Consider the following 25,653-nt stretch of genomic DNA (forward strand, 5'->3'; position numbering starts at 1 on the left):
AAGGTTATTACTTTTCTGCTGAATTATACTATTTCAGCTCCTATGTTGCATTTCTACTAGGTGTTACTATTATACTACTGTATGTTAAGTTGTACTCTTACAACATTTTTCCAAGTTTTTAGGTTTGTGCTCCATATTAACATTTCTGCTGTATTATAACACTTCTGCCATGCTGTACTATTTCTGCCAAGTTACTATGTTTCTGCTGAGTTACAACATTTCTGCTTTTTTCTCCTTTGATATAGTATTTTTGCAAACGCTTTATGTTTCTACTTAAGTTTCTGCAAAGTTATTATATTTTGGCTCAGTTGTTATTCATCTACAAATTTATTACAATTTCAACAACTTTTTTGATACTGACTTCAACTTCTTCAGCTATTTTCAGCTTTTTCAGCAGTTTTCAGCAGACAGCTTCAGCTTTACAGCATTCACACTGCATTTTCGCAGGAAATGCAAATTTTTCTAGTTCTTTATTATTGTGTGAATGCTGTAGGCATTCACACTATAGAGTTCCTGTTTCTCTTTATTCTTTATTATTATTATTATTCTTCAAGTTGCTTCCGTACGTTTTTTACTGTTTAACTACTTCCACAATTTTTGTGCTATTTTCACCATTCAAATTTTAAACTATTCTGCTATTTCTGCTAATGTGTGCTATGATTTTTGGTATTTTCTGCTATTATACTTTTTAAAATATTAAGCTTTTTTCCTTTAATTTGTCCCATTGAAATGAATGGAAAACTTCCAAAATTCTGCTAAAACTTGCTTGTTTTTGAAACTTAACTACTTTCTCATACTTTCACATAGAACAACCATTTAAACTTTAAAATGTTCACAAATTATTGGGCTATTCATGTATGATTCAGCTTTTTCATATCTGTTACCATTTTCATCTTATCCCTCTTCAAGTTTTGAGTTTCATCTTTGTGATTTTTCACAAAATACATGGGTTGTTATGGTTGCTATGCAGTTGGTTCTAAGTGAGCCACAGTACCTTTGGCAATTTTCTCTTCATGTCCGAACAACTTCTTGCTACTTGCTCAATTTTCACTCAACTCCCACAAATTATACATCAAAACGTAGGTATTTTTGCTGGCTTTCAGAAAATGTATATATAATTGCTGTGGTATTGACAGAATTTTGGCAAATCTCTTCAGACCAACACAAAGTCTGAAAACTCTCCATAGAAAGTCAATGGAGAGTTTGTTCAAAATCACCGCTTGATTTCTGTAATGAGAGGCATATTCGAATCGTCATATCTCCTTAACGAAGCGAAGTTAAAACATGAGGCTTGTCCCAGTATATCTTCAGACATTCCTGATGCTCACAATTCAAGAATTTCTTTCTCACCTATTACCGTTCTGAAATGAGTTAGACTTGTTTGAGGGTAGGAAATTTGTCCTTCGCTCAGATTTCTTCAGCTTTCAAACTCTGGAAATGGACCACTTTTTTCTCTCGTCATATCTTTTTGATGGATTTCCACAGAGACCTGAAAATTTCCATGACTGTTCACCAAAGCCTGCTGTCTCTTACGGTGAAAGAATGATATCGATACTCCAAATAGATTTCGAGTTAGAAAGCGTTGTTTGAGGGCAGGTCAAGGCAGTTTTTGCTTCGCCTCTACTCAGTTATGGTGCATTACAAGTCAAATATCTTTAATAATTCATATTTTAATGATAAATTGTCAACACTTGAAGATTCCCCCATCTCTTCTCAACAAAACGGTCTAAGAATGACCGTTCTAGCCCCTACGGTTAGGAAATTATGGTCATTTGTTTGAGTTTAGTCCTCACTATGAGAAATAGACTGCAAAAATCCTGTCTCTCTGCTGCGTGTGTAAAAACGGCTGCACCTGTTTTGGCGGGAAAAAGTACACAGCCTCTCTGATTGGTGGATTCAAATTTAGCAGCTCCCAGGCTGCTTGACTGACCTAAAAACTTGCTTCTCTCTCTTTTTGTGCGTGTGTGTGTGTTATAGTATTTCTAAATTATAGTATTTCTGCTAAATTATAGTACTTCTGCTAAATTATAGTATTTCTGCTAAATTATAGTACTTCTGCTAAATTATAGTATTTCTGCTTTTTATAGTATTTCTGCTAAATTATAGTATTTCTGCTTTTTATACTATTTCTGCTTTTTATAGTATTTGAGCTTAATATAGTATTTCTGCTTTTAATGGGATTTGTGCTTAATATACTATTTCTGCTTTTTATAGGATTTGTGCTTAATATAGTATTTCTGCTTAATATAGTATTTCTGCTAAATTATAGTATTTCTGCTTTTTATACTATTTCTGCTTTTTATAGGGTTTGTGCTTGATATAGTATTTCTACTTTTTATAGGATTTGTGCTTAATATAGTATTTCTGCAAAATATAGTACTTCTGATTAATTATAGTTTTTCTACCAAATCATAGTACAGTATTTCTGCTTTTTATAGTATTTCTGCTTAATATAGTATTTCTGCTAAATTATAGTATTTCTGCTTTTTATAGGATTTGTGCTTAATATAGAAATACTGCTAAATTATAGTATTTCTGCTTTTTATAGTATTTCTGCTTAATATAGTATTTGTGCTAAAACATAGTATTTCTACTATATGTAGTATTTGTGCTTAATCATAATATTTCTGACACAAGCAGCATCTGTGGTGTGTGTGTGTGTGTGTGTGTGTGTGTACGTGCGAGAGAGAGAGAGAGAGAGAGACCCTTTTTTTGGCAGCATCTCATTGTAGGATATAAATTGCACATATTGAGGCTGGTTGACAGGCATAGATCCTGTGTGTGTGTCCCTCTGTGCATTTGTGTTTCCATATGTGTCCATATTTGTAATTGTGTGTATCTGCTGGCTGTTATTTCTCTTTCTTTTTTTGTTTGTTTTTTAAATTTCTGTTAATTTTTCACAGTTGAACAAGTACACTTGAGGGAACCTAACCATGTTTAGCATTTTTTCAGCTTTCCATTTTGCTTTTCCAATAGTTTTACTTAAGTTATTACTATTATGCAAACTCATAAGTATTTCTGCTATTTTACTATTTGTGCTAAATACCGTGTTTCTGCTAAGTCATGCCATTTCTGTGTGTGTATGTCCCTATTTGTAAAACATTGCTAGGCATGTCATTTTTGCCTTAGCTTTGTGTATCTGCTGGCAGTTCCTTTGTAACTTTTCTAATGTTTCTGCCAATTTTTCACAGTTGAGCAACAACTAATCTTTTGAGGGAACTTCAGCTTTTTGAAGCTGGCCGTTTTGCGTTTCCAATATTTCTGCTAAAGTTATTACTTTTCTGCTGAATTATACTATTTCAGCTCCTATGTTGCATTTCTACTAGGTGTTACTATTATACTACTGTATGTTAAGTTGTACTCTTACAACATTTTTCCAAGTTTTAAGGTTTGTGCTACATATTAACATTTCTGCTGTATTACAACACTTCTGCCATGTTATACTATTTCTGCCAAGTTACTATGTTTCTGCTGAGTTACAACATTTCTGCTTTTTTCTCCTTTGATATAGTATTTTTGCAAACGCTTTATGTTTCTACTTAAGTTTCTGCAAAGTTATTATATTTTGGCTCAGTTGTTATTCATCTACAAATTTATTACAATTTCAACAACTTTTTTGATACTGACTTCAACTTCTTCAGCTATTTTCAGCTTTTTCAGCAGTTTTCAGCAGACAGCTTCAGCTTTACAGCATTCACACTGCATTTTCGCAGGAAATGCAAATTTTTCTAGTTCTTCAAGTTGCTTCCGTACGTTTTTTACTGTTTAACTACTTCCACAATTTTTGTGCTATTTTCACCATTCAAATTTTAAACTATTCTGCTATTTCTGCTAATGTGTGCTATGATTTTTGGTATTTTCTGCTATTATACTTTTTAAAATATTAAGCTTTTTTCCTTTAATTTGTCCCATTGAAATGAATGGAAAACTTCCGCAATTCTGCTAAAACTTGCTTGTTTTTGAAACTTAACTACTTCCTCATACTTTCACCTAGAATAACCATTCAAACTTTAAAATGTTCACAAATTATTGGGCTATTCCTGTATGATTCAGCTTTTTCATATCTGTTACCATTTTCATCTTATCCCTCTTCAAGTTTTGAGTTTCATCTTTGTGATTTTTCACAAAATACATGCGTTGTTATGGTTGTTATGCAGTTGGTTCTAAGTGTGACACTGTAGGTTTCGCAGTCTTCTCTTCATGTCCGAACAACTTCTTGCTACTTGCTCAATTTTCACTCAACTCCCACAAATTATACATCAAAACGTAGGTATTTTTGCTGGCTTTCAGAAAATGTCACTATCATTGTTGTGGTATTGACAGAATTTTGGCAAATCTCCTCAGACCAACCCAAAGTCTGAAAACTCTCCATAGAAAGTCAATGGAGAGTTTGTTCAAAATCACCGCTGGATTTCTGTAATGAGAGGCATTTTCGAATCGTCATATCTCCTTAACAAAGTGAAGTTAAAACTTGAGGCTTGTCCCAGTATATCTTCAGACACTCCTGATGCTCACAATTCAAGAATTTTTTTCTCACCTATTACCGTTCTGAGATGAGTTAGACTTGTTTGAGGGTAGGAAATTTGTCCTTCGCTCAGATTTCTTCAGCTTTCAAACTCTGGAAATGAACCACTTTTTTCTCTCGTCATATCTTTTTGATGGATTTCCACAGAGACCTGAAAATTTCCATGATTGTTCACCAAAGCCTGCTGTCTCTCACGGTGAAAGAATGATATCGATGCTCCAAATAGATTTCGAGTTAGAAAGCGTTGTTTGAGGGCAGGTCAAGGCAGTTTTTGCTTCGCCTCTACTCAGTTATGGTGCATTACAAGTCAAATATCTTTAATAATTCATATTTTAATGATAAATTGTCAACACTTGAAGATTCCCCCATCTCTTCTGAACAAAACGGTGTAAGAATGACCATTCTAGCCCCTACGGTTAGGAAATTATGGTCATTTGTTTGAGTTTAGTCCTCACTATGAGAAATAGACTGCAAAAATCCTGTCTCTCTGCTGCGTGTGTAAAAAAGGCTGCACCTGTTTTGGCGGGAAAAAGTACACAGCCTCTCTGATTGGTGGATTCAAATTTAGCAGCTTGCAGGCTGCTTGACTGACCTAAAAACTTGCTTCTCTCTCTTTCTGTGTGTGTGTGAGTGTGTGTGTTATAGCATTTCTAAATTATAGTATTTCTGCTTTTTATAGTATTTCTGCTAAATTATAGTATTTCTGCTTTTTATAGTATTTCTGCTTTTTATAGTATTTGAGCTTAATATAGTATTTCTGCTTTTAATGGGATTTGTGCTTAATATAGTATTTCTGCTTTTTATAGTATTTGTACTTAATATAGTATTTGTGCTTAATATAGTATTTCTGCTTTTTATAGTATTTCTGCTTTTTATAGTATTTCTGCTTAATATAGTATTTCTGCTTTTTATACTATTTCTGCTTTTTATAGGATTTGTGCTTAATATAGTATTTGTGCTTAATATAGTATTTCTGCTAAATTATAGTATTTCTGCTTTTTATAGTATTTCTGCTTTTTATAGTATTTCTGCTTAATATAGTATTTCTGCTAAATTATAGTATTTCTGCTTTTTATAGTATTTCTGCTTAATATAGTATTTCTGCTAAATTATACTATTTCTGCTGAGTTATAGGATTTCTACCAAATCATAGTATTTCTACCAAATCATAGTATTTCTGCTAAATCATAGTATTTCTGCTATTTTTTGGCATTTGTGATGAATACAGTATTTCTGCTAAAACATAGAATTTCTGCTCTTTTATAGGATTTGTGCTGAATATAGTATTTATGCTTAATTATATTATTTCTGCTAAAACATAGCATTTCTACTAAATGTAGTATTTCTGATCAATTATAGTATGTCTACCAAATCATAATATATCTGACACAAGCAGCATCTATGTGATTGTGTGTGTGTGTGAAATCTAATATACTAGATTTCTAAAAAAAAATCTAGTATATTAATATTTAAATTTACATATATTTTTTCACATTTTCAATGCCAATTTTGTGTAATGACGGAGTTTCCCACTACCCGTGAATGCCTCTTTTTTTACGTCTCCTGCTGACTTCTGAATCTCCGCCCACTCTCTGGTCGATCCCTGCCGGTAAGCGCTGCTTCTCTGTCTCTCTTCTCTGAAATGAAATGTCTATAAGCTGTTTGAGTGATTTACTGAGTTGTTGTTAGTGACTTATAAAGCCAGTCGAAGTATAAGTCATGTTGAAGTAACACAATGGCTGCTTTGTTAGTGAAACGTTGTAATTTTAGTATTTAAAAGGACTGTTTGGTAAGCTAGCCCTAACAACCAAGTGATAACGCCTAGCCTAGCTCCTAGAGGCCCAGTGTGAAATTAATATGGTTCATTTGATTGTTTAATACAGTTATTGTGTTGTATTTGGTTCATTCGGTGTGTTAGTGTTTCTGAGTCTCTTAGGGAAGCTGAAGTTACTTCTCCTCTTCACAAGTCAGTCAGTTAAAACGGCCTCATTCTTTAGGTTGTAATGTAATGAGCCGCCATTTTAGAATCACTGATTAGCTGCTGAAGCAGCAGGGTCGGCAACTTCAAAGGAGCCATTTTCGGCCTCTGACTGAAAGCCGGGAGAAAAAGAGTCACGTGCCTGTGCGCGTGTGTTTGTGTTGTGGGTTAATTAACAGAAGGGAGAGAGAGAGTGAGGATAAAACACATAATATAAGAAAATAACATTTCTTAACAAGAAGAAGTTGTTTTTAATTAATCAATTTTAGTTTTTTAGTTAAATTTTAAGAACTGTTTAACAAACACTTGTTTGTGCAGGTTGTTTTTTTTTGTTTTTTTTAAATATATCCTACACCTGCAGCTCTGTTTAACTTCTCACTTTGTGAAAAATTAATGAAATATAAAAAAGGCCACCTTCAAATAAATAAAATGCAGCAGTGCATCATTAATATTATAAATATGATATGTAGATATTTAAAACAACAGCATATTAAATTATACTAAATGATACTGTGTGCAGATAATATCTTTACACTGCAAAAACCCACCTCCTTAATACTAGATAAATACACTTATTTTTGGTGAAGTTTTGCTTAAAACAAGTGAAATTATCTGCCAGTGGGGTAAGTGTTTTTTTCTTATTAAGATTTCTTGAAATAAGAACAATATCCAGATTTAAATAAAGCTAAAAATAAGTATTTTACACTTATTCCAGGCAACAAATCAGAACATTGAAACTTAAAATAAGCTTTAAACACTTATTCTAGGGAACAATTAGATAGTTAAATCTTAAAATAAGCCTTACACACTTATTCCAAGCAACCAATCATGGCAATTGAAACCTAAAATAAGATTTAACCACTTGTTCTAAGCAAAATGTTGAAGAAATTAAATCTGAAAATAGGCATAAAACACTTATTCTAAGGAACAAATCAAGGCAAATAATCTAAAAACTAGTACATTAAATCATTTTAAAGATCTTAAAATAAGTTAAAAAATAATAGATTGTAGTCTAAATCTTCTTAAATTCAGTGAAATAATCTGCCAGTGCAGTAAGATAATTACACTTGATAAGAATTCTCAAAATAAGAAAGATAAAGCCAAATTAAAGCAGGCAAAGTATACTGTGTACATGACCTTTATTGGAAACAAACTCTCCAAACAGTAACAAATATTTCAGTGAATCATAGTACACAAAAATTTAAAGACACATTGTAAGTGTAACATTGTTATTTTGTTCCTTTTAGAAGTGCTAAACCAGTTAGCTACTCAACATATAAAATGTAATAAAAAGAGCATTTGCAATTTTAAACACAATTTGCAGAACAGATGTGTTTAAAGAAAAAAGTACTTTGTATTACATTAATAAGAATAAAAAAAAGAATTCAAGTGTAAATTGCAACTTCAAAGCTATCAGGCCCAAACCTTCCAACACAGACCTAAGTTACATCTTGCTCAAACAGCTCTACGTTTCAATAAACATTCCTACAGCCTGCCATGACTTTTTTGTATGAGCCTGTGGTGTCTTGCTCATGGATTTTGTCCTTTAACACTTCAGTCTAAATGACAGACAGAAGCGTTGCCACACATTTAGGATAGGTGAGATGCAGGGTGTAGTAGTATGCCATAAGATACAGCAAACCTTCTCCAAGGTCATCTGTGGTCAAATGTGGTGATGAGAGTGGTTCCAACTGCAATAAGACAGCGGGACCCTTCAAAGAGCAGAACGGGGCTGACACTGGATCTTCTGTTGGCAAAAGAAAAACAAAGACAAAAATTGTACAATGTACGGAGAAACTCCAAAGCTATCAGGGTAGTTCAAGTATGTATTAGACTTAGACTTCACTTTATTGATCCCTTTGGGGTGCACCCTTCGGGTGATACATGAATGATGACAACCGTAGATCAGATGCGCTACAGACCATATTAATGTTATTTTTCTTTAGATTGACAAATACTGTACAGAAAAAAAATAAAAATTATATATATATATATATATATATATATATATATATATATATATATATATATATATATATATATATTTATTTATTCATGCCATTGAAAAATGTAATAAATTCTGCCTCATCACCATTAGGATTATGTCTTTACACACTTTAGGAAATGACAAAGATACTGCACCTGTGATAGTTAAATATGTAATTATTTCCATTTTGTTTTTAATTTCTTTATGATTTTCTTTATTTTTATTGAAAATTTTTTTATCTCAGTGTTTGTGCCATTTCAGATTTCTGCACACCTTTTCCAAATATAAACTACATTGTTGGAGGACTTGGCATGGATAAAAAGGCCATATGCCAAATAAACTGTTAAAGTGAAGGCTTTATGGGCATTATTTGATAACAAATATGAAGAAACACAGACCTGAAGGACATCAATCAGTGCTTCACTGGCATGTCCCATCTTCTTGGGTGGTGCAACTTGTGATGGGAAGAAAGTTGGTAGTGTCCTGAACAGGGCTATGAACAGAACAGGAAAGAAAGAACTAAATCAAATTTCAGTTCAATATTCAATATTATTGCCATAATTGTAATCTTTCACTTACAACTGTTGTCACCAGAACTGCTCCTTGGTGGCAAAAGCATGTTTGATCCACCACTTGAATCTGCATCATAATCTTCTCCCTGGTCACATGGTGAGATGTCCATGAGACGCCTTTTCTTTAGTCTCATCCTAAATAAGAAAACGAAAATAGTTATATTACAGGAGTCCTAAACAAAATGTGTCGTGCTAAGTGTTTTTAAATCAAAAGCGGCAAAACTTGCCTCTTTGTGAACTTGAGCCCACAACTGTTTCCTCCTCATAAAATTTTCAGGCCCTGGAAGCAGGTCCCTTAAATCGTCCCTACTGAGGGTGTGGAGCAAGACCTCATCTATGTCTGCAGCTGTAAAGAAAAGTCAGTAACTTTCAGAAATGTAAAAGTTGTACAACAATTCCAAATTGTCATTTTGTCAAATACATTTAAATGTAATTTAAATATTTTATTGATCTGACAACATAAAACTGATTCTATGTACGATCACTGTCAGTGTGTGCAACACAAAATTCATTTAGACATTAATTTGCATAAATATGCATATGCTTGGCCTACCATTTAGAACCGAAAGGCTGCAATCATCCAAACCCTCCATGATTTACTGGTGTAGCTTTTGTCAGAACTTTTCCCTGAGGAAAGAAAAACATATGTTTGGGTCAAAAAGAAAAACTGAGTCAAGACACCACCTGCCATGGATCCAAAGTCTATGCAATCAGACACATGGATAAGGTGCAAAAGACAGACCAAGTAGAGCCTGTGTTAATTCAATGGTTAAGTCTTATAAAATTGCTCACTTAAAATTTATGACAAGGCAATTCCAAACTAGTTTTCAAACTAAAACTAATAGTGCCCAACTGCTTGTCAAATCATTCAACAAATGACCACAGCTCAGATTAGGCCACTTCATCCATAAGAAAAAATGTTACCTCGGTTCAGCAAGGTTAAAGTGACCTGATTGATATTAATAGTTTACAACATAAATAATTGGAAGCAAGTTCACATCTTCTCCAACTTACAAGTTTATATGATTAATCATAATCTGTCGGAAATGAGGCTTAAAGTAAATCTATAGGTAAAGATGTCTTTCATAAATGTGCATTATTTTATTCCCTTGTGTTATCTTTAATTTCATTACCCAAACTGGACTTGCAAAAAATAGTAAAATAATAAAATTTGAATAAACTCATGTTGGTTAAATGTAATTTTGGTCATAAAACAGTTAACTCTTGATGACTTAAGTAAATCCTCATTTAAGTTAAATATAGATCTGTCCAACACCCCTGTCTTTTTCCATAACAAAAAACAGCATTGTAAAGTTATGAGCCCGATTGCGAGATTTGTCTCAAACCAGTATCGGTCCTCCCAAGTTGCACACACAAACACACCAAGCACAGTGCAGACAGAGAGCACGCGGCTTAAGAAGGAAAAAAAAACACCGCAGCTTTTTATTTTCCGTGGGTGGGAAACACAAAACGGACTTTTGCAAAGGCGGATATCAACTGTAGTTCTTTTGTCATATAGCTATGTTAAGTATATTGAACACGAAACGAAATTTACCTAACTAGCACCATTAATAATTTTAAACTATCACTGCATGCTAACAATTCAGCATACTGAATGAACTAAGCTAGCTAGCTGGCTGGCAGTTTTGGCTAACTACCCATTGGTAGTGAACTGATAATACTGCCTCGGTAAAACTTAATATTTGACCACGACTGATGTTACTACAGTAAGTCAAAGCTAAAAGAACCCGAAATGTTTGTAAGCAAAAGTTAATTACCTCAACAGAATCCAGTCCGAACCTGCTCCCTCGTGTCCTCCGATTCAAACAGTGAGATAATGGACAGAGCCACTTGAGGGCAGCCAGGGGGGAGGTAGGGTTACACATTTTCGTCTGTGTAAAGCTTGTAAAACGTGAACATAACATGCATAATGAACCTGCATTCGAAAAACTAATTTTAACAAATAACCCATCAATTACTATGACTGTTGTAGTCGTCTTTACAATTACATTACTACACAAGTTAAATGCAGACTTGGTATAAACCACCCCTTCAAACTTGGTATTGACCTCTACTACTCTGCCCGCCAAGAACTTCTTTCAGGTCTTTTCCCCAAACAAGATGGTGTGTTGGAGGTGTGGGATTTGTTTTGTTTTTGTTGCCTTAACAGTAAAGTCTCTTTTGAGCCATATTAATACAATTCATAGCAGTAGTCCAGACTTTTGTGTGATATGTGGGATGGTTGTACCGAGGAATACAGGAACCTAATCTAGTGCTAATACATTATTTAACTTTTTAATATGAACTAGACTATGGAACACCAAAGTGTTAAAACGTGTCATTTAATTTTTATTTTACATTGTGTATTTTTATAATATTTTATTAAATATTTATTTCACTACGATTCTTTTTTGTAATAATAGAAACATTTTGAGACACTTTAATTTTAAGCACCTGTTTAAGCAGCAGCCAATGAGCGTTCAGGTCCCACCCTGATTGCCTGAATAACAAATTCAGTTGTTAAATGACCTCAAATAAATACACCATTATGAAAAACCCCATTATGAAACAAAAACAGACTTTGGGAAAAAGAGATTTTGGAATATAAATTCATCGAATTTAATAAAATGTCTCAAAAAATGTTCTATAATTCATAAAAAAAAATTTAATGCTACTTTAGCTTCAAGTGACAACAGATTAAAACAATCCCCTGGACAAATGCTTATATTGATCAAGATTTTGCCATTCTTTTATCAAATTTATTTTGGATTTAATTGAAATTGTTAAAATACTTTTTGCCCCAGTTGTGTCTTTACAAACTGTGTCCAAACTAAAAAAATGATAGAAGATTACATGCTGCATCTTCCCTCTCAGATTATTGCCCTGGGACCTGTAATTTGTCATACGTGTATGAAATAGAGTCTAAACGCAGTTTTTTAAAAAAAACAATGGTCAGCCAAATTAAACTTTAAGAATGTGTGCAAGTCTCTTGTAAACCACAATCAGCTGCTGGAGTGTTGTCAAAGTGAAGCAGGAACTGAGCATCCAATATTTGTAAATGAGAAAGGACTAGGTCCTGTATCAGAGGTTGCTAATATGGAGTTTTTGGTGATTGAAGATGCTATACATTATGCCGTTAGAGTAAAGTGGCTTATTTTACATGGTAACAAATACATCTGTGACACGTCTCAGGTCTAAATATACCTTCCAATGATTGACTTTCTTATTTCAAGGAAAAAGGTGAATGTTTCTTATTTTAAGATAATTTTTTGTTTTACACTCTATCTAAAAGCTATTTTTGCTTGAAATAAAGGTGAAATGGTTCATTTTTAGATTTACAGACTAAATAAGAAAAAAAAGGAATATATATACTTAAAACAAGTCTAATCATCTAACACATGAGACTGGAAACTAGTTTGTAATGTTCAAAACAAGATGGACAAGATAATCTGGCTAAATTTAAGACAATAAATCTTGTTAAGCTACAAGAAATTTGCAGTGTAGGAAGCAGAATTTGAATGCAGACCAACTCAAATGTTGAAGCCTACAAATATATCATCCAAGCTTTCATTTATGATTGATCATGCTTTGAAATTGTGATGTCAGAATTTGATAAAGTGTGCAGTGCTAGGTGTAGCAAATCATTGCTTATTAAATCTATTGTGTTATCTAATAGCACCAAACTAATAGAGCTATCACATAACTGAGAAAAGTGTGTGGCTTATTACAAATGGATGAAACCACATTTTACCTTAATGAAGACAGTAATCTTTAATAAGGTGTAGAAAAAAGAGGTGAGTTGTTTGTTGCTGTGGTAAACAAAGAAGTGTACTGAATCTTTTGGACTACACAGAGTGATGCAGTATTGACTGTGATGCTGATTTGAGTTGTCTCATTCTGTATTTTTGTGCTTTGTCTTTTGTTACACAGAGTGAAAGAGATCTTTGGTTTTGCCTTTGCTGGTAAGTAACTGAAGCAGTATGAACCTGGCATTGCGTAGCACATTTGGCAACTTACATACAGTAGTATGACTTTTTGTGATATGTTTCCATTTATTGATGGGCAAAAACACAAAGTCAGGATTTATTACGTGTAGCAGCAAAGCCCCCACACAGGACCTCTGACTGTCCCTGAAAATGTCCCTGAAGTTTAATAGCCCATTTATGTATGATATCAATTTCTTATGGCTTATCAAATCCAAACATAGCTAAATGTCAGTTGTTCATTTTCTCCTTATGTTTGTGGATTTAAGTAGCAGACAAAACAATGAAAGTGTTTTAGCGGAGTCAGTATAAGTGGTTGCTCAAACACTTAAGAGCTGCAGAGGTATTGATCTATATTGTCTCTCAAATTCTGCTGATGTATTACATTAAAGTCAGAACACTGTACAAGTATTTTGCCTGACTCGGTATAAGTAATAGCTTTAACAGTTAAGCAATAATAAAAACGAAGAGAACCAGAGGTGTGAGTGGACATTGTTAGGTACATTACAGCCATTGTGTCGAATTAGTTTATTACTTATTTAGTGAATATAATGTGTTTTAAAATTAAATAGAAATGTTGCCAAAAAGGGACAATTTTAAGTAGGTGGCCTGAAACTGTCTGCTCTAACCTCAGTGTGTTGGTTTTGTTGGACCATATAATATTTACAGTAAGTGATTGTAGCAGCACATCTTGGTGTAAGTTTATAGACTCTGTTTGTTTTTATTGTGTTAATAGAATTTGAATTCAGGCCATTCAAATTCTATTGCAACATACATAAATATTCCTAGCAACTGGTACAATGAAAGGGATTTTAAGTTTAATATTTTAAGACATTTCATTCCACAAAACATTCTGCACCTCTGTTATTGTAACATGTCAGTATTTACATGTATTTTAGGATTTGCATATTCATATCAGACTAACCAAAACATGATGAGGTTTTCTGTTGCTTCTGATTAAAAGAATTACTTTGTATTTAATGTTTTTAACCTGAAAGGACATTAAAAGTTTTGGTTTTTCACACTTTATTAGCTCTGACCTGTTGTAGAAAATGTTGGAGCCACAAGGCTTCTGTGTAGGAAATATTTGGTGTGTCCTGCACTTGTGCCAACAAATATTGGTGCCTGTTCTTTGCATTTCTGTAGTAATAATGCTTTTATTACACATGCTATAGCCATGTGAGACACTGCAGTTCAATTATCTCCTCTTTAGACTACAGTAAACTTAAAAAAGCTTAAAGTAATTGAGGATTTTACTAGTTAATTTGTGTCACAGTAAATTGGATTGTGTGAAGAGGCTCAACAGTCTGAATCATCAAACAGTGATCTGATGAATTGTTTCCTTTCTCTAGACTGCTGATCTGATCGTCTCAAGTCTGGTAAGTAAAGGTTTGTCTGAGGTGCAGTGCTGGGAAATGTTTCTCATTATAGGAGATTCAGTTTAGTGCAGTGAGTCAGCACAGCTCTTGGCAATCATCAAATCCTAGAAAAGTCTATGTAAACATTTCCAGACTTACAGATCTCTCTTATCATCATACTACATTTTTAATTAGGCCCTATTATTGGCCATGCTAAGTTTATTGTAGATTTAGCGGAGTGTGTATTAAACATGCCCCATATTTGACTGAAAAACGTAGAAACTGCTGTATAGGAGTCATCTGTCTCCAAATTTTTCATTTTGCCAAAAGTCATACTGAGTAAATTATTTTTTACTTTTATGTTAACGGCTCCCCAGACATTATGATATACTGTTGTGCCAGGTAAGTACACACAGAAACGGGAATTTGAGACCTTTGGGCATTTAGGAACATGTGAGTTGAGTGCATGTGAAGTGTTTAAAGCAGGTGGTCTGAAACTGTCTGCTCTAACTTCATTCTGTGGGTTTAGCTTGACCATATAATGTTTATAGTAAGTTGCTGTAGCACCACATCTTGGTTTACAGACTCTGTTTGTTTTTATTGTGTTAATAGAATGCAAAAATGTCCTTAGAAATGTTCCACCACCATATGTTAAACATTTTCATTCAGTTGAATCTAATAATGTACTGTACAACTCTTCAGTGTGTAATGATATATATGTTCTGTATTTTTCGGACTGTAAGGCGCACTAAATTCTAAGGCACATTAAGCCAAACAAAACAGATAAGTCAAACTTTATTCAACTCATTTACAATAACTCTCAAAATTGTTCAGTTGTAAGACATAAAATACAGAACAATACACTCACTTTTCAGGATTTGTGGATTGATGAATGTGGATTGATCAGTTTGAAATCTGCTTCATAAGCATGGCTCTCAACAGGTGCTAGGCCCTTATACACACACACACCATTTTATGTTGAAGCACAGTACGAATTACTCTACGAGGGTCCTGACTATGGTAGCCATGCTCCGACAATACATCAAGCGCTGCAGCTTTGTAGCTTACCAAAGTCATACTAAAACATTTGACAGATTTTTGAGTGCCGTGTACCACATAGAATTGGTTTGAAATCAGTAAGCACAACTATACATAAGGTGCACTGTCTATTTTTGAGAAAATTAAAGGCTTTTAAATGTGCCTTATAGTCTGAAAAAAATACGGTAAAGCCAGGTTTATTGGAAGTGTGTCTAATTCCACTTTCTTTCTGTCTTACAGGTGACCTGCTGGCGAAAACCCTCTCCCTCTATCATTAACAAGCAATTCAGTCTGTCCTATCACTCTCCCTCTCCCTGCTCCATCTTTTTTGACAAGCCATTCTATCTTCTATCATTCTCCGCCATGAGCTCTATCTAATTTGACAAGCTTGAACCTGAGTTGAAACGCAATCCTGTGACTTGAAATCAAGTTTTACCAGAATCTAAGTTTTTGGAATTGAAGTTACCAGAACTTCGTCAATCTGTATTCAGAATTCTGAGAGATCTCCGCTCTCACTGCTCCATCTTTCCTGTCGTTAAACTCTCTCACATCCAGTCATTTTGCTGGAAATCACAAGTAGAAAGTTAAAATTACAGTAGTAGAATTACAGTACAGTAGAACTCACAGTAGAAACTACTTACACAGCCCTACATTTGTCATTTTAATTTTGCATTACACTTTGGAATAAACATTGATTGGCTGTTTGGCTTACAGGTGCAATTACTTTCATAAATTATATAAAATATACACCTCTTCTTAAAGGTTTATTTGTAATAAGACAATCTGGTTATTTTGTAATTTATACATACAGACTGCTGTATTTACATAAATATTAAATTAGATTCAAATACATTTTTCAAGTCTGTTTCATTGACTATAACATTTGACTACAAGTTTAAACTATTATTATTTAAGGACAAACCCTTTTTTTGTCACTCAGTGTAAGTATTCAGTTACAATTGTCATCTAGAGGCTGCCCTGAGAACCCAGACTTCCTATTTCCTGACTGCTGCAGAACATCCAGCTGAAGAATCCTCATCGCCTGTCATCTGATCACCACACCATCACAGCTCCTTATATTTGCTTTAAATTTTAGATATCTGAAAGATTTACACAAATTCTACTTAAAAGCTAAGAGTTTTATTATAGCCTGTTGATTGTTGAGATTTATTCAGCATATTACTTTACAGAAGTATAGACCTATTCATTAACCAGTCTGGTTAAAAAAATAGAAGTAATAATATACAGTTTTTGAAAAAGCTACAATAAAACTGTTTTTAAAGAACTTTCACTAACCTTTATATTGAGTTTGAATTTAAGTCAGCCTTTTACATTAATTACATAGTTATAAGAACACTTTACCATTTGTATAGTTTTACATTTCTCCATTTGATAGAAACTTGAGGAGTCATTCGTTTTTCAGTGTTTACAGGTTGAGTTTTGTTTACATTTGTGTATAAATACATATAAGGGCCAGTTTGTACTAGAGATGGCACGATACCACTTTTTTATGTCCGATACCGATACCGATATCATAAATTTGGATATCTGCCGATACCGATATGAATCCGATATAGTGTGTTTTTTAATCAGTAAAACTGTTTTTTTAATATCTTGCTGCTTTTTGTATAAGTTCATACTCAAGTTAAAAAACAACAACAACACTAAAGCTATTCTGTTATACCTGTATGTAAAAAAAACACACTGCACCCAAAATATTTCATAGATCAGCAACACTGATCAATCTAATAAAGTTAAACCTACCCCCATCCTCCCTATTCTGGTATTTTAAAGAGTACTTAGCAGAAATATTAAGCAACCTAACTAATAGGGTTGCAAACTCCCAGCAAAAGAAAATAGGGAACCACCCTCTTCCTCATGATGCTTAATCAATGTAATCAACTTTAATTTGATGCAGGGTGAAAAATATTCACAGAAATAAATTATTTTTCAAGAATAATTAAATAGATTCAACATCTTTCTTCAACAGAATTGCAGACTGCACAGATGGTACCTTCCCAAAGGAAAAAGTACTACTACTAAAAAGTACTAGGGTATATTAGACTTAACAGTTACTATATACAGTAATGGACTTCTATACATTTTACATCAGATTAAAACTTTGGGTGTAAGATTCAGATAATTATTAAATAATTAAAAGCTAGATATTTTAAATGAGAATAAGAAAGAAAAGTATGTCTTTGTGCCCCCTTTTGCCTGTTCATGCCCTATCGGCCCCCCTGGCTAAACTTTGCTAGATCCGCCCCTGCACAGTTACCAGCCGTCAGCTGCATAGAAAAAGATCCTGGTCTAGAAAGTAATATTAAATAAATTCTAACAACAGCTTATCAAGCTTAATAGTGCTGCTGTTGTTCAGCCGCTGGTTTCCTCTTTCTGGTGAGAAATGGGCCAAAAACAAAGAAGAGAGACGGACTCGCGACAGAAAAGCCGATCAGCTGATCATTAAGCAGTTTCACGATTGAAGTAGCAGCAGGAGAGAGAGAGAGAAGAGGCAGTTGCTCTATATATCGGTTGTTAAGCTTAACGCGGGAATGCTTTACAAACATTCAGAGATGAACTTACACACTTGCTTTACTTCTCTCTGAGATAACTTCCTCGGAGATGAAATGTTTGCTAGCAGGCTACAAATACACACAGCTGCTCTATCACGTGACCACACTGCTCCGGCTCGCCATGTCGCCAAGTTTTGTGAGGTGCTTTTTTGATATTTAATGGATCGGATTACATTTTTTATTTCTCTCCGATATCCGATCCAGTAATTTAGGTCAGTATCGGACCGATACGTAATATCGGATCGGTCCATCTCTAGTTTGTACTTGCACAAAATGCCAAGGAAAGGTCAAAGGTCACAGTCCCAGAAGCTTAGATGGCAAAAGGAGAAGGAACAGGTAAATGTTTCTCAGACCGGTGAGCAGGTAAAGGTGTCTGTTACAACTATTCCCAGTCCAGAAGTGCAGAGCAGCGTTCAGACAGCCGCAGTGTCTTATGCAGATGTGGTAAAGAGAGGTGTTTGCTCATCTGTGCCAAATGCTAAAGTACAGCAGGTAATCCAGCCTGAACCCCAGGTAACTGTGCAAACGCAGCATGATGGAGAAGCTCCAGGACCATCTCATGTACAGGTTACAAACAGTGAAAGTCGTCCACCAGTGAGTAACATCTGTGCGTCCCGAAGCCAGGCTTCTCCTAGGTATGGAAAGTACCGGAATCAGCAATGCATGGCTAACAGTTTGGTTTTCCTGTCATTCTTACACGAGGATGAATTCATTACCAGAGCAGATCTTAACCGTGTGTTGGACAAAGGCCATGTCGTGTATTCAGACGCCAGAAAGAGGTTTGTGAACAGCGTGTTTCTAGCCTGCGATGAGCTTCCCACAGTGGTCACCAGCCGCAGACAAGAGTATCAAGTGGATATGTCTCAGTTTGCTCGTTATGGCACATTTGACGGTACAGATCATCTTCCGAGCCTTGAACAGGGACTACAGTGTTTGGCTTCAGAGGTTTGTTACGCTTTGCTAGTCATGGGAGGAACGGTCATCGCAGTTTGCAGGCTGACTTCAGGTGAATACACATACTTTGACCCTCACCCACGTAAGTCAACAGGAATGCCATTGCCGCTAGGTGTAAGTGGTGGAACTGCAGTTATGTTAAAATTCACACGTCTTAATGACATGATTGACAGGATCAAACGCTTGTACCAAATATTTAGCATCGCCTCAACCTGCACTTATGAGCTACAGCCTGTCGAGTTTCACAGTGAAAACGCTGCTGACCAAAGAGGTGATAATCAAAACACTGAAAACAGACAACCTGCTACAAGTGCTCCAGCATCAGCTTTAAATGATCCTGTTCATAAATTAAAGTTCCAAACATCCACTGAGCAGACACAGAAAACTGTGACCAACACTTTAACCACTGAAGTGAAGTCATCCAGAGTGGATTCTTCAAATGAGCCAGCTACAACTGAAAACAACCGTCATCCTTCTGATTATTTACAAAGGGAAACATCTGCATTTTCTGTCAGAGAAACTCAGGTAACATCAGATTCTGTTCCTCAGAATGATTCAAACACTGCCTCCTGTTCAACTAAGATAACAGAGGAACTCTCAGATAAACCGCTGAAACGTAATAAACACCGAAGGGAAAAATTTAGGAGAAGATCATTGGCCCAACAAACACTACCACAAAGAAAAGAAAATCAGAAAAAGAAAGAACGGCAGATGTACGCTTTTGATGAAACCTTTAAGGCAAAGAAAATAAATTCTAGTAGAAAGTCTAATGATCCAGATCATAGACAGAAGAAAAGTGTGTACAAAAAAAATCTGTATAAACTAAATACTACATATAGAGAGAAAAAGACAGAACATTTGAGAAAGATCTATAGAGAAAGGGATGATTTTAAGGAAAAACAGAAGGAGCAAATGAGAAGGACCTATAGAGAAAGTACTAAAATTAGAGAGAGAAAAAGAGAACGTGTCATAAGGACATATAAAGACAGTCCCACATTTAGAGAAAAACAAAGAGAACATATAAGAAGAACATATAGAGAGTCTCCTGTATTTCGAGAAAAGCAGAAGGAACGTATAAGAAGAACATACAGAACTTGTGCTGAATTCAGAGACAAACATAAAGCTTACATGAGGTCATATGTTTATAACCTATATAAAGACAGTGAAGAATTTAAACAGAAAAAACGATCTTACATCCTCAAACGTTATGGAGAAGAGACACAATTTCAGCAGCATCACAAGGACAATATGAGAGAACGAATGAGAGTAAAATATTGGAACGGTTTTTCTTTTAGACAGATGCATAACATTAGATGTGCAATGAATATAAAAAGAAAATATCGCCAGATGCATCGACCAGCTGAAAGTTTACAGTGTCATCCAGAGAACAGTATAATGAATGAGGCCATATCTAATTTCAGATCAAACATTAAGTCAGCACCATCTTATGTTTGTACTGTTTGTCTAAAAGCTTCTTTTCCTAATCAGGTGAAAATCTGCAAAAGGGAAAATTACTCAAAATACCAAACTGTAGCTCAGCAGTGTCTAACTGGTAAATTTGTTCATGTGTGTGATGAAGCATGTAATGATCACTGCAGCTTTCCTGTCGAGAGAAAAAAGGAGTATATCTGTCACACGTGTCACAGTTCCCTCAAAAGTGGACGCATGCCAAGGCTTGCTGCTGTCAATGGTTTAGAACTGCAGGATATTCCAGCTGAACTGTGTGATCTCAACATTCTGGAGCGACATCTGATTGCCAAATGCATACCATTTGCTAAGATTATTCCACTTCCAAGGGGCAGACAAAGACTCATACGTGGTAATGTGGTGTGTGTACCATCTGAGGTCCAACAAACAGTTGACTGTTTACCGAGGCTCAGAAGCCAATCACAGGTAATGAGGATCAAGCTGAAAAGACGACTGTGCTACAAAGGCCATCAGCTGTTCCAGACTGTCACCTGGTCTAAACTCATTCAAGCCCTGCGTAAACTGAAACAAATTCACCCACAGTACACAGATGTTGTTATCAGAGATGATGCATTGCTTTGTGATCCAACGTTACCTGATGATGACAGCAGTGATGAATCCAGCATGGGAAGTGATGATTATGATGAAGCAGATCTAATGGAAATTGACAACTATGAAAAAGATGCCCTTATGTGTGAAAGTGAGTCTGAAAGTGACCAAGATATTAATATGCAATCCTGTGATCAACAACCAGAGGAACAAAATCCAGATGAACCAGAAAGTGATTTAAACAATGGAGGTTTTGCTCTAGAAAGTTGTCTGCAGCCTGTAGACATTTCAGAAGAGATTCTCTGTTTCACTGATAACACATATTGTGTGGCTCCTGCAGAAAGAAACAATCCTGTTAGTTTTTTCAGAACTCCTCATTTGGAAGCCATGGCATTTCCTGTGCAGTTTCCTACTGGTCAGAATACACTGGATGAAAAGAGACTTCTTAAACTCACACCGAGTGCTTACTTCAAGTCAAGGCTTTTCAACATTGATGCAAGATTTGCTAAAGACACAAATTACCTGTTTTTCTCACAGTTTGTCACTGAAATACACTTGGCTAATTCCAGCATGACAATACAGCTAAGGAAAGGTAAAACTATGACCAAAGATGGACGCAAAATCACATCAGGAATGTTACAAAGTAAGACAGAAGTAGAGAAGCTGGTAAGAAATAAAGATGCAATCAGATTTATGCAGCCACTCAGAGGAACTCCAGCTTACTGGCAGAAAACTACCAGAGATTTATTCAGTATGGTTCGTCAAATAGGAACACCTCAGTTCTTTGTCACATTCTCTGCTGCTGAGATGAGATGGCCTGAAGTGATTCAAGCAATAAAGAGACAGCAAGGTGAAGAGGTTGATTTTGAAGCCCTGGACTGGTCAGAAAAGTGTGAAATTCTAAGATCAAATCCAGTAACCACCATGCGAATGTTTGATAAGCGTGTTGAGGCTTTGTTCAGAGATTTGCTGTTTTCTCCTGCACAGCCCCTTGGTGAAATCATTGATTACTTTTACAGAGTTGAGTTCCAGCACAGAGGTAGTCCGCATATACACATGTTGCTGTGGATTAGAGAAAAGGTAGAAGTAGATGTGGATGATGACCAAACTGTCTGTGACTTTGTGGACAGATACATCTCAGCTCAACTCCCTGATCCAGAAAAACAACCTGAACTGCACAAAAAAGTCACTGAACTACAAAAGCACAGAAAAAACCACACAAAAACATGCTTTAAGAGTGTGAACTCTGGTTGTAGATTTGGGTTTCCAAAACCACCAGCCACAAGAACAATGATTGTGAGACAGGATGAGGATTCAGGCACTGAAGCTGCAAAAGCCAAACTCAGACCTTTGATGAACCTGCTGAAGGAACCTGAAGCTGCTTCCCTCACCATAGAGCAGATTCTGTCACGATGCAACTTGACAATGAATGAGTATGAACAATGCCTCCAGAACATAAACAAGAAAACAGCTCTTATTCTGAAACGTGACCCAAAGGACTGTTGGATCAACAATTACAACCCAGACCTGCTTGAAGCCTGGAACGCCAATTTAGATGTCTCATTAATTTTGAATGCCTATTCATGTATAGAATACCTCTGTAAATATATAACGAAGAAAGAATCTGGCCTCTCTGAATACCTGAAGACAGTTATTGATAACTCTGCAAAGAACACGGTCAATGAATGTGATGAAATGAGAGCTGTGATGCAGGCTTACTCAAAAAAGAGAGAAATCAGTGCACAGGAGTGTGTGACTCGAGTCTGTGGCCTAAAAATGAAAAAATGTTCCCGCAGTGTTGTATTTGTACCAACAGATGATAACCCAGTAAAAATGAGTCGTCCCATGAGCTATCTGGAAAGCACAACACACGACAGTTGTAATATTTGGATGACAAGTTTGAATGATAAATACAAATGCAGACCTGAGACACCAGAATATGAGGAAATGTCGCTGGCTGATTTTGCTGCCCTTTGCCGGTTGGTGAGTGGTCCAAATGAAGGAAAAGATGTGCTTCCTCTTATAAACCAGCTTGGATTTGTACAAAGGCGAAAGAATGATAAACCAGCTATAATCAGGTATTACCACTGTTCAGAGGAAAAGGATCCTGAGCAATTTTATGGACGATTGCTGAGACTTTACCTTCCGCACAGATCAGAGCAGGAACTGAAACCACAAGGGTTCCAAACCTATCAGTCCTTCTACAACTCAGGTTGTGTACGACTTCCATGTTCAGACCACAGTGAGTCTGTTAAACGGATTGTAAAAAGAAATAAAGACAAGTATGAGAAGAACTCTGAGGATATTGAGAGTGCACTGGAAGAGTTTGAACAAAATAGAGATGTTGTGATCGATGAATGGTGTAATCTGGCTCCTGAATCTGAAGTTGTGAGGCTGCAATGTGATGAGAATCTTCCTGAGAGACATTCTGATGATGAAAACGAACAGGAGAATGTTCCCGACTACAGTCGTCAGTCTGATGCTGTAACAGAGATCAGAGCCATCAGAGAACAACCTGCAGTAGATCCAGCTGTGGTACGCGTCATGTATCAGAATCTGAACCAGAAGCAGGCCTGCGTGTTCTATGCTATAAGAGACTGGTATATTCAGCGAGTTTGTGGTTTGAACCCAGATCCATTTTTCTTCTATATCAACGGTGGTGCAGGAACTGGAAAGTCACATCTGATTAAGTGTATTCACTCTGAAGCATCAAAGATCCTGAGCAGACTGCCTGCTAATGCAGAAGAAGCTGACATATCAAATCAAACTGTTTTACTGACTTCATTTACCGGTACAGCAGCTTTTTCTATCAATGGCTCTACATTACATTCTCTACTGAAACTACCCAGGAGTCTGAAACCACCCATTCAAGGACTTGGTAACCAACTGGATGAAGTCAGATCTGAGCTGATGAATGCAGAAATTATTGTTATTGATGAGATTTCGATGGTTTCAAAACCCCTTTTTGCCTATGTGGATGCAAGACTGAAACAAATCAAAGGCACTCAAAGACCTTTTGGTGGGATGTCAGTTTTAGCTGTTGGAGATTTTTACCAGCTGCCACCAGTGCGACAGTCTAAACCTCTCTGCGTTTACGATCCAGAACAGATTGACCTATGGCAGGAGCATTTTCAGATGATCACACTAACCGAGATCATGCGTCAGAAAGATGATGTTGCCTTTGCAGAGATGTTGAACAGGATTAGAGTGAAAGAAAAGACAGATGAGCTTTCTCAGTGCGACAAAGATTTGTTGTCACAGGCCGTGACTGCACCAGAAGAATGTCCAACTGAGGTCTTACACATTTATGCCACCAACAAGAATGTGGAATCCCATAACACAGATACCCTGAAGAAGCTTCATTCAAACATCACAATCATCACTGCAGACGATTTCCAGAAGGATAAAGTACAGGCAGAATGGCACGAAGAGACAAACCATTTACAGGTGGGCGAAATGATTTACCCGACACTCTGAACGTTGCTGAAGGAGCTCGAGTGATGCTGACCAGAAACTTGGACACACTAAACGGTTTAGTCAACGGTGCTTTTGGTATACTGGTAAAGGTGGTGAGATCTGAAAATGATGGACACATAATTAAACTGGGCCTCAGAATGGACAACCGGCAGTCTGTAAGAAACACCCGCAGTGCTAATGCAGCATCTGATGATCTGGTTTACATTGAGAGAGCAGAGGAGAGTCTGAAGTTTAAAGGAGCGGTACGCAGACAGTTTCCTGTAAAGCTAGCATTCGCCTGCACAATTCACAAAACCCAGGGTCTTACAACACAGACAGCTGTAGTTTCAATGAAGAACATTTTTGAACCAGGTATGGCTTATGTTGCTCTCAGCAGGGTGACGTCTCTCAGTGGACTCTATTTACAGGACTTGGATGAGAAAAAGATTTACGCCAATCCCGAGGTAACTGCAGCGCTCCAAACCATGAGACAAGCCAGCGTTGAGGAAATGATGCCTCTTCTTCAGGTCAGAGAAACAGCCAGCAGACCTGACACTCTTACACTGATCCATCACAATACGGAGGGTTTGCCATCTCACATCAGTGACATCAAGAGTCATCATGAAATGTGTTTAGCAGATGTTTTGTGTCTCACAGAGTCTCACCTACAAGGGTCCTTTGTTGCAGATAGTCTTCATTTGGACGGCTACACCATGTTCAAACGCAACAGACATGTGTCCTACACAAACTTTCCTCACATGGCCAGCAGAAGTGGTGGTGGAGTTGTTGTGTATTTGAGGAATCATTTTCAGGTTCAGGTAAAACAGTATCTGCATAATGTCACTGATCTTGAGTTTTTAGTGTTGAAGGTTCAGGCTCCATTCCCTGCGCTCATTGCGGTTGTGTACAGACCCCCTGACTACAGTTTGACACCGTTCATGCAAAACCTGGTAAGTCTTTTAGATTCACTTGAAATAATGGACTGTCACCCAATAATTGTGTGTGGAGATTTTAATGAAAACCAGTTGCAGAGTGGAAGAAAACAGATTCTGGAGCAGTTTCAGTCGAGAGGGTATTCACAGCTGATCACTTCTGCCACTACAGACAAGAACACCCTGCTTGACCTAATTTTTATTTCTCAGCCACAGCAACGTCTCCATTCAGGTGTCCTGAGAACATATTACAGTTACCACAACCCTGTGTTTTGTGTCCT

The 25,653-nt window shown here is 36.1% G+C and overlaps 1 protein-coding gene and 1 long non-coding RNA gene across 3 annotated transcripts; one reads left to right on the forward strand and one right to left on the reverse strand.

Moving 5' to 3' along the window:
* Positions 1 to 7,625: 7,625 nt before the first annotated feature.
* LOC146502202 (uncharacterized) lies at positions 7,626 to 11,572 on the reverse strand. 2 transcript variants are annotated; one of them, XR_014869535.1, is made up of 5 exons: positions 9,616 to 11,572; positions 9,290 to 9,408; positions 9,070 to 9,197; positions 8,889 to 8,983; positions 7,626 to 8,250 (listed from the first exon to the last, which is right to left on the reverse strand). It is a non-coding gene; the product is annotated as an uncharacterized LOC146502202 (long non-coding RNA). The 2 variants fall into 2 exon arrangements; XR_014869536.1 differs by lacking the exon at positions 7,626 to 8,250 and having other exon boundaries at positions 8,711 to 8,983; positions 9,616 to 9,689; positions 10,841 to 11,568.
* Positions 11,573 to 13,873: 2,301 nt separating this feature from the next.
* Positions 13,874 to 25,474, forward strand: LOC146502203 (uncharacterized). The gene is made up of 2 exons (XM_085133698.1): positions 13,874 to 14,424; positions 15,682 to 25,474. The coding sequence occupies exon 2, from the start codon at positions 18,288 to 18,290 to the stop codon at positions 24,459 to 24,461; it is 6,174 nt and encodes a 2,057-aa protein (XP_084989824.1). The 5' UTR covers positions 13,874 to 14,424; positions 15,682 to 18,287; the 3' UTR covers positions 24,462 to 25,474.
* The last annotated feature ends 179 nt before the right edge of the window (positions 25,475 to 25,653 follow it).

Source organism: Neolamprologus multifasciatus, chromosome 15, assembly GCF_963576455.1.
Source record: "Neolamprologus multifasciatus chromosome 15, fNeoMul1.2, whole genome shotgun sequence".
Lineage (NCBI taxonomy): Eukaryota > Metazoa > Chordata > Actinopteri > Cichliformes > Cichlidae > Neolamprologus > Neolamprologus multifasciatus.